Source organism: Mastomys coucha, chromosome X (genome assembly GCF_008632895.1).
Source record: "Mastomys coucha isolate ucsf_1 chromosome X, UCSF_Mcou_1, whole genome shotgun sequence".
Classification (NCBI taxonomy): Eukaryota; Metazoa; Chordata; class Mammalia; order Rodentia; family Muridae; genus Mastomys; species Mastomys coucha.
The window spans coordinates 5025656-5039051 of record NC_045030.1 but is presented as its reverse complement, the minus strand read 5'-3'; the positions used below and the strand labels follow the sequence as shown (position 1 = coordinate 5039051).

Genomic DNA, 13396 nt, shown 5'->3' with positions numbered 1-13396 from the left:
AATATTTTTAAATAAAGACCTGCAAGATATGTGCATTGCTATTAGCTGGGATTTTTTTTTCCTTTTTTTTTTATGTTGCTAATTTTTCACTTCTCCATAGTCAAGTGAAATTTGGAGTCTTTTGGCTTCAAAACACTTCCACTAACTAAATATTGTGATAAGCTAGCCAAACTGGCTGGAAGATACTATAGGTACTTTCACAGATACTTTGAATATTTATGAACGTCTCCTTGGGATATTTGATCCCATCTTGGAAATGAATTGGAACAAAGCTTCTCCAGTAGCTACTTGTCGGAACTACATAGTTGTAGATATGACTAGCCACCACCTGGAATTGTCAGAGAGAAAATAATAATATCAGGGGAATAAAGGAACTTTCTTTTTAATGATTTATCCACTCATTGGTGGATTAAAGAGCAACACACACTTGTCCAGTTTAGTTAACACATTTGCGTTTTTATTTTTTAGAATATAGTCTACATCTGGATTAAAAAAAGTTTTAAATAAACAAGACATAACAACAGTGGAACCCTTCATCATTCTACGTACGACACAGATAGAATGTCAGTTGGTTCCACTTTAGATAAATCCACTTTCTCATAATAATGTTATTATTTTCGCTGGCCGAGTGGCAAGCTTCATCCTAGCTGGCATGTCGCTAGTTTACACACACAGGGGTGGGGGCGGGGTGGCGTGAAAGGGATGGGGGTGCCACAGGACTACTGTACAGTGTAACAGAAAATCATTAATAAAGTAGTACCGGTTACCAACAGTGCTGTTTGTGCGCTTATCACAATGGAATCGACGAAGTTTCAAAGCAAAGAGATCTGAAATACTTAAGACAGGGTCACTGTTACAAAAAGAAATAGTGCAAACAGGAAAACTGACGCAATCCTAGCAACGCCAAGGCCTCCTCTTGCAGCTCAAAGCAGGGCGGCAGGAGGCTGCACTCCGCCTCCCCCAAGCACCCAGCTAGAAGCTGCCCTCCCAAGTGTGGCAACCCAGCACTGTGCCCTGGCATGGCCCTTTCTCAGGCCCTTCTCTTCCGGAAAGAAAAACAGAAAAGAAACCCCAAGAAAGGCACAGGCTGAATGAAGGACATCGGCCCAGTTCCATTCCCACCACAGAGTAGGCCCCCTCTGGGGGTCTTTGAACCCCCCTCTCTGGCGACTACTTTCCTCTGCTCTCGCGATGAGGCCCTCTTCTCCACACAAAACCCCACCAAGTACACAGCCCAACTTTACAGTGTGCCCTTCGCGCCCCACAACCAGGAAGAAAATAGCTTGGAGGAAAGAGAGGGGTGGTAGAGCCGACCCGAGAGGGTGCTGGGCAGCGGGGACAGCCCCCGCCTCAGTGGCCCCAATTACTGAAGCCGATCTCCTGCTTGTATCTGTTGGTGAGGATGTTGGCCTTGCGGGTGAGTTTGGAGAGCACGGTGTGGAGCCCGCGCAGGTGGTAGTGGAACTGCTGCTCCAGATCTTCCTCGCCAGCATCCGTGCTCTCCAAGTGACTCAGGCCCACCAGGATGTCCTTGGGCTTCCAGGTGCTCTCCTCGCTCCCCGCCGGCGGGGACGATGGCTTGTGCAGGACTCCCCACTCGATATCGTTGCGGATGGACTTGAGCAGCACGTAGTGGCTGTACATGTCCCGGGAGGGCGCGAAAAAGCTTTCAGTGGCGCTGCCCGGGCTTGGAGCCGGGGTCGTGCGCTCCTCCAGGCAGCTGCCACTGCCGCCTACCTCCACGCTGACCTCGTCTAGCTCCGGCTCGGACAGGGGTACGTCGCGCAGCAGACTGGGCACCATCACCGTCTGGTCCATGTTGTTCACCGCGCCAATGAAGCGATTCATGGCGTTAAAGAGCGAGTGCTTCTGGTTATATGTGTCGCAGATTTGCATCATGGTGGCCGAGCGGGCGCGGAAACACAGGGACACCGAGATAGACCGCTGGCGATGCCGCCTTCAAGCGCTCTCAGAGGCTGATGCCGGGAGCCTGCTAGAAGCCGGTGTGACGGGATTCCCAGATCCTTCTCCGCCCTCTGTAACTTGCTTCTGCCTCAGCTCAGCCCTTCGTGATGCGTGGCTGCTCTTAGCTTTGGCTCACGACGACGGTGGGTGGTTGGGTCTAGCCTTTTTCTGCTTGGGAGACAGATACGAAAGGAACAAATTACCCACCCGGTTAGGATGCCCAGCACCCCTGTCCGCGCGATGCTTCCACCCTGATCAAGGCTGGCCAGAGAAGGCACCGGGGTGGTTCCCGGGGACCAGCCGGTATCGCCTCCTCCAATGCTAGCAGAAGACCTTTGAGAAAAAAGGAGAAAGAATCTCCCCCAACCCGGACTCTGGTTTCTCCCTTCTAAAACCTAAGCGAAAGCAACCATGTTAGCCCGGGCTGCCAAAGGGCGGGGACACCCACCTCTTGCACTGCGAAATCCCCTGGTTCTCAGTGCTTGGGTTGCGGACGGTGGTTGCCCAAGGGCGCTGCTGCGGTCACTGATCAGACTGCGAATATGGGTGACGGTGGCTGCTTCAGCCCCCAGCCCATCCCAAGTGCTCAATTTATAGTCCAGGAAAGGTGTCCCAGGCGCCCAGGACCACCCCTGATGTCTCCTCCTCCTACCTCCTCCAGCAGCACAGATAAAAGGTCCCAGCCCTGACCGCGAGTAACACTCGCCCAGCCCTTTCTGCCGCGGGGGCGGGGCACGCCGGGTGGCTCCGCCTCTCGCCTGATACCCGGGCTAAGGCTGGGCGGCCCAGCAGGGCAAGGCAGGGTAGGGCTGGGAGGATGGAGCGGCCGCGCCCCAACACCAAACCCAGAACAAGCAGGCTGGAGGAGGGAGGGCGAGGCACTAAACCCAAGAAGCCGCCGTCCAAACCAGAGGGCGGACTGGCGCGCGCGGGCTGGGCGGGCTTGGCGCGCACTCCCCGGGTGGGATGACCGGAATGCTTGTGAGTCCGGGTTGCAAAAGAGGTTCAATCTTGAACCTAGAGTGGCTGCAGTCCGGAAATTTAGCCTCGATTTATTATTAGACGTCGGGTAAGAGGGATTCACAGCTGCCCTGACTCCATACTGGGAATCTTATGTAAGGAGAGTTTGCAGGACATGCCAGATGCACGTGGACAAGCAGTGCTCCCGCCATGGCCCAGGTCGTGGTCAGCTGCTGGGGGATGGGAACACTGAGGCATTTGCTTCCCTCTTGGCAGGGTCTCTCCTACTACTGCTGCCAGGTATGAAGAACACTCTGGTCATCTGATCTACAGATTTGTGTCCCCCACCAAGAGATCAGAGCATGGCGATGGAGTGTGAACTTGGGCCTTGTGGCCTTTTTGGCTATCAAAAAGACTAGGAGAGGTGCCAGAAGTTAGGACTGGTGTTGAGTATATCTTATCATTTAAAGAAAAAAAATGGGAGTATACCCAATAACTTTCTGGAACGTGTGTCAAGTGCTCCTTTCAAAAGATAGTTCTTAAGCAAGGGTTACTTAATAAGGCCTAAGCTGTGTACCATACATAGCCTTGGATGCACCTGTCAAGTTTTACACTTTAAACTTCTCTTTAAGATCCCCAGCCCAGAGCCCATACTCTTTTTTTTCCATCTCATTTCCTTTGCCACATCCCTCAACCTCCAGTCAGCTCTTCCATTCCTCCAGATAATATGACTCAGGCTTCTTTCTAATTTTAAGTTCCTTCCCACTAAAGTCTTCGGGGGAAGTTTTAGTATGACATTCCCCTGCAAGACAAAAAAGTGCCCCAAACAAGGAGACACTTATGCATGTGTGTGTGTGTGTGTGTGTTTCCTGAAGGACTGGTATTGTTTACCAAAAAAACATGTTTTCGAAGGGAACAAGGGCTGATAACAGACAGAAGTCATGGGTAACCCTAGAACCCAGTCTGGCATATCTCCCTCTGGTTTACTAGTTCTAGCTCATAACCCGTGCTTCTAATGCTTTTTTGTTTACTTATTATTTATGTTTTGAGACACGGTCCCCTACAGCCGGCTTGATTTGGAACGACAGCTACTCATCCTTCTGATTCAGTGTCCCATGTTCTTTTAACCATGAAATAATGTTATCTGCCCAGTGGAGCTAAGGAGATCAGTGGAAAGAAGAATGTAGATGGGAAAGATACATTATGTAAACCTGACACACAACAATAATCTCTGCCTTTCTCTTCTTGTGCAGACTTGAAAACTTTTCCACCCTCCGTTTGTCAACAAAATGGAGTGTCTCCCGTGGGAGAAAAATTTCCAGTGTTTCTTTAGCAATAAAAAGGAACTTTTTGGGGGGCCATGGCAAAGGGTTCTATTCGGGTTCAATGAAATAAAGGCGGTAAAACTCTCCACTGTGTACATTGTAAAGTACTTAGAGCTTCATCACAGTTTAGAGTCTGAACACTTATAAATAGGGAAATAGGCTAAGATGAACCAGAGGGGATCCCACTCCCACCTTTACCACTTCTGCACAGGGGAGTATAAAAGAGTCCAGGCTTGTTAAACCCTTATGCCAGACAAGACCCAAGGAGGAGAGCTTCAGGAAAACATAGTACCCGGTTTCCAGTAGTTGATGTTTCTTATAACTTAAAATGTAGTTTGACTCCTCCTCAGAACCCGGGCCCTCTGGATATTTCAAATATGCACCCTAATGAAAACTCAGAATTGCTTTGAGTTATTAAATGCTAGAATCCTGCCGTCTTTTCTCTAACAGCTCACAGAAAACAGAAATCCTAACTGCCTAGCAAAGACATCCCACTCTGAAAATTAGCTCAGCCTGAGAGAAAGCCCCTTCCCTTTGGCCTCCATCCTTCATCTGGATCAATTCCCTTCCTTCTGTTTGGATCTTCTAGTGTCTTGATTCTCAGTTGCTGTTCTTACACATTTCTTAAACTCTGCCAGGTAATGGCTCATGCACCTGCCGGCAAAACTTCCCAAACCGGGCCTCCCAGCTCCCCCCTGCCCACACAATAACTCACACCCACCGGGTAACTCCAGAACGAAAAGGTCCTCAGGCCAGAGCTCCGGGCCCTTGGAATCACCCCACCGCCACCCCTCTAGCCCCAGCCAATCAGAAAGCTTCCGAGAGAGTTATGCAAATGAACTTTTGGCCCTAGCCAGTCAGAAGCCACAAACCCCTCCCCCAAAGTGTCCTCTTTCACCCCAGCCCTGAAGAGCTAATGGCAGGCGTCCCTGGCAACCGGCCTGCAGCCAGTTTTCTCCTACTGCAAGGCTGTAAAAAAATAAAAAAACGATTCCCGGGGGTCACGTGGGTACTAAATGGGTTGGGCCAGGCCCAGTAAAAAATAGGCAGCTTCACTGGTTGCTCCAGGCACCTTCCCTATCTAGACCTGGAACTGACTGAAAGCTTCCAGCAACCTGTCCAGGATTCATTTTGCCTAATGAGAACCCTAGTAATCATCAGTTGAGTAAATGGCTTTTGAGTACTGGCTCAAAGCAAGGCGCCTTGGTCTCTATTTTTCTACCCAGTGTGCTAGATTCCTGTTAGAAGCCTGGTCTGAGATTTTGCATCCCCTCTACTTTTTCCTAAGCTCTAACTGAGAAGCTTCTAAATGCTGAATGTTAGAATTCCTTCTTTAATCAGTAACCAGGAAATGATGCTTGACTGGCTCATCATCCTTCTGTAACCCTCCCCCAGTCAATTCACAAATTACCCTTCCTGTTGCATCTCTTTGATGGCTTAGGAGAACAAGGCATTTCAGAGGCGAACAGAAATTGCTAAGCAATGTTGTGAGCAAAAAGTGAACTGGTAGAAGAAGGAGGAATGGAGAAATAAAAAGGCCTGGCTTGGGGTTGGACGGAAAAATAAGAATTTAAGGCTAAAAACCACCCCCAAGCCAAGACGGAGAGAGTCTTGATCACACTGATACAAAACTTAGAAGCCATACCTTCATGAAAACTGTTCTGGAAATATGACAATTGCACTCTCCTTTTAAAGGCCATGTAGTCCAACCTTTTGCTTGTACTAAAATTGCTCACAACATCTCCACCAAGTGGTCACCCTTGCCTATATTTTGTGCTTTCCATCCTCTGGTATCAGGCCAATGGTTTTAGAGCTCTTCAGAAAGCTTTGAAGCACATAGAGGCTGGCTGTTTGAGTACAGCAGTGGTCTCAAGTTAGTTATCTTCGGTTCTTGTAGCAATTCATGTGTTGGCTTGAGCTGCTCACTTATCACGGTCACTGTTTTTGGAAGTTGTTTGGGTGTGTCTACAAGTTTCGGATCTGGACCTCATTCCAAACACCACCTTTCCTGGGACAGAAAAGGAGTGGTGAAGGCACCGATTTTATTGTGAATGATAACTTTTCTAGACCTAATTCTCCAGTGCCAGATGCAATGCTCTTTTACTACCCAACAAATATAAGCTTCTTAGAATGCTGCCTAGCATTTAAGGGACTTGTTTTAATGGTTACATTTATATGTTGATATATATGCAACAAAACTTGTGTATCCTATTATTAAGCAGAAGAGATCTTTGTGGACCAAAATACAAAACTTTTCTTTTTAAGATTTATTTATTTATTTATTTTATGTATATGAGTACACACTGTAGCTATACAGATGGCCGTGAGCCTTCATCTGGTTGTTAGGGATTGACTTTAGGACCTCTTTTTGCTCCAGTTGAGGTCGACCCCACTCACTCAGTCCCTGCTCCCTCAGGCCCAAAGATTTATTTATTATTATATATAAGTACACTGTAGCTGTCTTCAGACACACCAGAAGATGGCGTCAGATCTCATTATGGGTGGTTGTAAGGCACCATGTGGTTGCTGGGATTTGAACTCGGAACTTTTGGAAGACCAGTCGGTGATCTTACCCTCTGAGCCATCTTACCAGCCCCCAAATTACAAAACTTTTTATTGCTTTTACCTAAGTAGATTTTGGATCATTACTTCAGCATGTTTTAGTAGTTTGGATTCTGATTTTGTGCTCTAATACACTTGGATATTACCCACACATTTGTTAACTGTATTCATCCAAGCCACCAGTAACGGGTACCAATGAGTACTGCACAAAGGGCAAAGTGGTATTAAACATATGGAGAGCTCCTTCAGAGTGATATTGATTCATTAATTGGTACTTTGGGCATATGTTTTTTTTTCAGCCAGCTATGAACCATATTAATTGTACCAAAATCCAGAAAACAGAATAGTATGAACAAACTTGCTCAGTGTTTTACTGAGCTCTCAAGGTAATGACCATCTCCCTTTCTATAGAGTTAGAGAATATTTTTGTAGTGTTACAGATCAACCACTGTTACATGATATATGAACTAGAAATAGGGGCTGGAGAGGTGGCTCTGTGATTAAGAACATTTGCTACTCTTCCAGAGCACCCAAGTTCTGATCCTAGCACCCACATCAGGTGATTTACAACTACCTGGGACTCCAGCTCAAGAAGGATCCAATATATTCTTCTGGCCTCTGTGGACATAAAATAAATAAAGCAGCAATAATGTCATGGTAGAAATTCTGAGTATAGGGAAAACTTACAATTTTTTTCAAAGATTTATTTATTTATTTATTTATTTATTTATTTATTTATTTATTTTATGTGTATGAGTACACTGTAGCTGTACAGATGGCCATGAGCCATCATGTGGCTGTTGGGAATTGAACTCAGGACGACCCCACTTGCTCCAGCCCCGCTCGCTCCGGTGAAATACACTGTAGCTGTCTTCAGACACACCAGAAGAGGGCATCAGATCTCATTACAGGTAGTTGTGAGCCACCATTTGGTCGCTGGGATCCTAACTCAGGACCTTCGGAATAGCAGTCAGTGCTCTTACCCGCTGAGCCATCTCACCAGCCCCGAAAACTTACAATTTTAAAGAGTAATTTTGGTTTTAATCTCAGCAATCCTACTTATTTGAGAAGTCTTCATAGAAAATGATACATTCAATTTGAATATAACAGATAAAAAGAAGAGCAAACCCATTTTTTAAAATACCCAATAGAAACTTTTATATACACACCCATATGTATGTAGTAATAATTTATGCAATATGAGCCCATGAATTCAAAAAGGAGCAAAGATATGGGAGAGCTTTGAGAGAGGAAGGAAAGACAGAAATGATGAAATATTATACCTCTCAAAAATAAATAAAAAATTTTAAAACAATAAAATAAACTTAATTATTGTGTTTCTTCAAATGCCTAGATCCACTTAAACAAACAAACAAACAAAAAACAGGACAAAGGAGGGACAGGAAGGGGGCAGCATTTGGGATTTAAATAAATAAATAAATACAATGAGAACATTCCTCTTTTAAATCAAATTCATAGTTTAAAAGTATATACCATAAACTTAACATAGACAGCAAAAAATAATTATTCCCATCATATATTCAAACTCTAACATTACTTACATTTTATTGAGACTATATTGTTATAAATATATTACCCAATGGACACATTCAAATGTCCCATCAGTAAGTATCTTATACAGCATTTATTTTTCTGGCTCAAATAAATGAAAGAAACTAAACCTAGATACTGTAATCTAAAGGCTTCACCTATATTTTATTAGACTGTCCAGATAGAATGTGTAGATTAATCTCATAGTCATGAGTAAGAAGCAAAGGTAGGATGCAAAATTAATAGGCTAAAATTTATAGTAAATAAATTACATGTCTGTACAAAATTGTGACTCAAAAGAAGTAATAATTATAGAAGATTTTGTTAAGAGTAGGGAAATAATAAAACCTTAGGAAGACTAATAATGAAATTGCCAAGTTAAAGAAGCAAACTTGAATTGAAATATTACTAGAAAGCTAATAAACTAAGTAGAAACAACAAAGAACAAAACATGTATGCCATCCTTGTCCACAAAGAGAGCTTCAGGTCACTCCAGTTACATGGAGGGACTGTGTCTCACAATGAAAACCACAACACCAAAACAACAATAAAACAACAACAAAAACAAAAACAAACATAATGGTGTTTCTCAAGCAGGGTGTTAGATGCTTGTCAAATGGGTATGTTCAATTTGTGAAATTGTGTCAGGCTGACACATTTGATTGATTATTTTCTGCATAAATGTTATGTTTGATTTTGGAGAGCCCTTGATGACATTTCTAGGAATTTGACAAGAATTTGATATTGGCTGGACAAGAAAGTAGGCTCAAGTAAATACAGTCAAAGAATGTATGGTATTCCTTTTATCTTGGTCATCATGATAAGCCCCTAGGCACATAGAAGTAGAAAAATAGTAAGCTTTCTGAACTGTGGAACCTTAGGGTGAACTAACCTTCTTTCTGGGGTGGGGTTTCAAGACAGGGTTTCTGTGTGTAGCTCTGGCTGTCTTGGAACTCACTCTGTAGATCAGGCTGGCCTCGAACTCAGAAATCTGCCTGCCTCTGCCTCCCAAGTGCTAGGACTAAAGGCTGGGCCCCCGTGCTAGGCATGTAGTTTAGTGGTACAGCACTTAACTGACTTGTATGAGATTATATGTTCAATCTTCACTACCATAGAGAGAAAAGTTCTGATTTTCATTGGCTTTGCGATCTTAATGTTAAATAGGTCATCTTCTTGGAGGTGATCCTATTAAAGGAATGTTTTTCTATAACTCCTTGAAAGCTATTCCTAAGTATTTACCTGTATAGCACATTTATGTATGGATATTCACCTTTGTCATTCTGATTGATTGCTTATGATTGGAAATACTTAAATATATCGGATTTTGGGTATCCTTTCTGTAATATCTCTCCTTCTAAACCTAAAAATTAAAAGGGGTACATTAGTGGAGTTGTAATTCTTCCTATGCCTTCACATCTCCCCTAAATCTGATCAAAGACCTATGTTGTCTATGCAAGCTTTTAGCTAGGTTGCACCGCACAAATTTTCTTAGCCAATTTAGTTTGCAAAGACTGCATTTTGTGTTAGCATTAGTCTTGAGCAGTCCAAAACCAACTGGAGCCGGGCGGTGGTGTCGCACACCTTTAATCCCAGCACTTGGGAGGCAGAGGCAGGTGGATTTCTGAGTTCGAGGCCAGCCTGGTCTACAGAGTGAGTTCCAGGACAGCCAGGGCTATACAGAGAGACCCTGTCTCGAAAAATCAAAAAAAAAAAAAAAACCAAACCAACTGGAACACATGATCAATTTCTTTGTCACCTAAATGATTCCACAATTACTAGGAATTTGGAAATAAATTTATGAGTATGCCATTAATGTGTACCTTGATTTTGCTCTAATTATCATTTTGTTCCTGGAAAAATATTAAACAAGGAAACACATTTTCCATTTTTAAAACTGAGTGCCTTGTGTAATTTCATTTGGTGCAAAGTGAGCGATTATCTTGGCCAGAATTATAACAACGCTCATGTGTGGCATAATTTGTTCAGCAGTATTTGTTGTAAATATTTATCTAGTACTACATGGTATCCATAGAAATGACCCCTTGATTTCTCCTGAACAGACTCAAATATCTTTCCAGTTCTGATTTAAACTAGTTGCAATCTAAGCAGGATTGCCGAAATGATTTATATAGTAATTGGATCTAGGTTTTTAGAAAGAGCAACCTTGATTAGCTTAGCAAAAATATCTGTTAAGAGGGAAAAAAACACAATACTGTGGCCAGATATTAAATCACATCACTCTTATTTAGTCTCTTCCTTTACCAGAAGGAGATTATCTGAATCATAGCATTTAGGATGCAGAATCTAGAGTATTCTAAATTAAAGATTCTTGGGACTCTGTGATATGTTTTAAATTAAGAAATTCAAAGCCAAGGTTTAGTGTTTGTTCATTCCATTCTCAGGGTGGTTTTTTTTTTTTTTTTCATTTAATTCAGACAACACATTCTGCTTCATTATATCCAAGTTGAAGCAAATTTGCGGCCTTTCTAACAGCCAGTTCAGCTGCTTTTATAATGTTCTTGACCTACTGCTGGGACCGTAACTTCCATACATTCAACCAATTGGTTCAAGTGTTTCACATTTCATTGGACCATTTGTGTAATGCCTCCCTGGCTAGCAAATAGAGTGTTTGAGTTATTACAACCTAATGCCATGTTTAGTCAAAATTCTATTTTTTTGTTTCTTTAAGTATAAGGCATTTATTTGACTCGCTTCTAAAACACTGCTCTGGGTTGTATCTTCTAGATCATAAACAGTGAATTTCCCCTCCCCTTCTCTCTCCAATCCTCTGTTGCTCCTTTTCTATCTTCTCTTCTCCCTTTTCTTCTCTTATTATCTATTTTCTTACCTTGTGGGACCAGAAATTAAAATAGAGTAATGCCTAATGGAAATATTATGTACTTTGACTTCCTAGTTATTTTGGAATGCTGTTCAATAGGCTCAAAAAAAAAACTCAAGAAGTACAAGGATGTTGTGTTCACCTATGATATAATAAATTAAGAGAACAGAAAAAGGACTCACTATACAAAGTCAAGGATCAATTTTACATTTTTTTAAAAAAGATTTATTTATTTATTTATGTATATGCATGCTCTACTTGCATGCATGCCTGCATGACAGAAGGTATCAGATCCCATTATAAATGGTTGTGAGCAACCATATAGGTACTGGGAATTGAAGTCAGGACTTCTGGGAGAGTAACACTAAACCACCTCTCCAGCCCCAATTGTGTATTCTTATAAAGACCACTGTTGTATTTATTGTGCTCTCATCTTGATAAAGTTTCATTACGATACACTCACAAAAAACGACCATAGAAATATCTGAGTAATTTTATGTACCAAAATTAAGTAGAAATCCACTTCTCTAATGAATTTGTTATTTACTTGAGGGGGTGGAAGTGTTACACCCAATGTAATGAAAAGAGCAAAAAGCCTCAAGTCATAATTGTCACCCTGCCCCAGCCCCCTGTAAACTACTATCTTTTTTTTTTTTTGCTTGTGTTCTCAGACGCCAACTGTACCTTTGTAATTCACAATTCCTTCACCTTACAGGGTTAATGAAACATTTGAAGGTTTGGTGATTTGAATAAGAATGACCTCCATAGGCTCATATATGTGAATGTTTAGTTCTCAAGGACTGGGACTACATAGAAGGATTAGGAGGTGTAGCCTTATTCGAAGAAGTCTGTGGGCTTTGGAGTTTCAGAAGCCCAAACTAGGTCCAGTGGCTCTGTCTCTTCCTGCTGCCTTTGAAGCCAGATGGCAGAACTCTCAGCTACTTCTCAAGCACCATGTCAATCTGTGTACCACCATGTCCCAACCCCACCACCATGATGATAATGGACTAAGCTTCTGAAACTGTAAACAAGTTCCAATGAAATGCTTTCTTTTATATAAGAGTTGCCATGGTCATGATGTTCCTTTACTGCATTAGAACCCTGAGACAGTGAGCTATATTTCCAATAGAAGACACAGATAATGGTAGGTAGTAAATATAAGGGTGTTTCTGGCTGTGATTTTGTGTTATGCTAATATGTAGTATAATATACTGTATATAGGAACTATAACGGAAAAGAAATACTTATACTTTTGTAGCTTATTTGTGTTTTGTAGTGTAAGACATTTCTTAGGACTCTGTATTTTTCTAGCTTGAAATTTGGGGGGGTGCATTCTCAATTATATTGCTTAACTTTCGTAGTCACTTCGATAAACTACCTTTCTCTAGCCAGGCTCTGCCTTCAACTTCTGGAAAACAGTGCTACCAGCTGGGGAAAAATGTTGAAATTAGATCAGTCAGTGCAAGACAGGTCCCATTCAAACTATACTCTTTCTTTCCTTTCCTTTCCCTCTTTCTTTTTTAAAAAGATTTATGTATTTATGTATGTATGTATGTATTTATTTATTTATTTATTTATTTATTTAGTGTGTGTACACTGTAGCTGTCTTCAGACACAACAGAAGAGGGCATCAGATCTCATTACAGATGGCTGTGAGCCACCATGTGGTTGCTGGGATTTGAACTCAGGACCTCTGGAAGAACAGTCAGTGCTCTTAGCTGCTAAGTCATCTCTCCAGTCCTCTTTCCCTCTTTCATTCCTTCCTTCCTTTCTATCTTTCTTACTTTCATTAAGTCTCTTACTGGGCCTTCCATGCAAATCCATATTCTTTATTATTGTTGTTGTTGTTGTTATATTTTTATTATTTAAAACAATTTTAAATTTAAATATATTGTAGTCATATTCTTCCTCTTCCCTAAGTCCTCTAACCTTCCCAACCCATCCAACTTTAAGTTCCTTTTTGAAAAACAAATTAAAAGTCAATACAAAGAAAATCTCCCCAAACTAAAAAAACAAAATATGATTCCCCTCCTCCCAAAAAACCACCAAACTGTAACTAAATAAAAACGTACAAAGAACTGTGGTATCATATGTTGGCCAACTACTCTTGAATATCAGGTCTACCCTGGAGTGGTTGATATGCCCAATGCCACTCCGTTGTAGAAAACTCTATACATAATGTGAATGTTTATAG

General features: G+C 42.2%; 1 protein-coding gene across 3 annotated transcripts; it reads right to left on the bottom strand.

Moving 5' to 3' along the window:
• Positions 1 to 435: 435 nt before the first annotated feature.
• Positions 436 to 2749, bottom strand: Mid1ip1 (MID1 interacting protein 1). 3 transcript variants are annotated; one of them, XM_031341389.1, is made up of 2 exons: positions 2618 to 2749; positions 436 to 2136 (listed from the first exon to the last, which is right to left on the bottom strand). In XM_031341389.1, exon 2 carries the CDS (start codon positions 1897 to 1899, stop codon positions 1351 to 1353), a length of 549 nt encoding a protein of 182 aa, XP_031197249.1. In that variant the 5' UTR covers positions 1900 to 2136; positions 2618 to 2749; the 3' UTR covers positions 436 to 1350. The 3 variants fall into 3 exon arrangements, with proteins under 3 accessions (XP_031197249.1, XP_031197181.1, XP_031197102.1); XM_031341321.1 differs by having other exon boundaries at positions 2414 to 2748; XM_031341242.1 differs by having other exon boundaries at positions 436 to 2133; positions 2414 to 2748.
• Positions 2750 to 13396: the final 10647 nt, after the last annotated feature.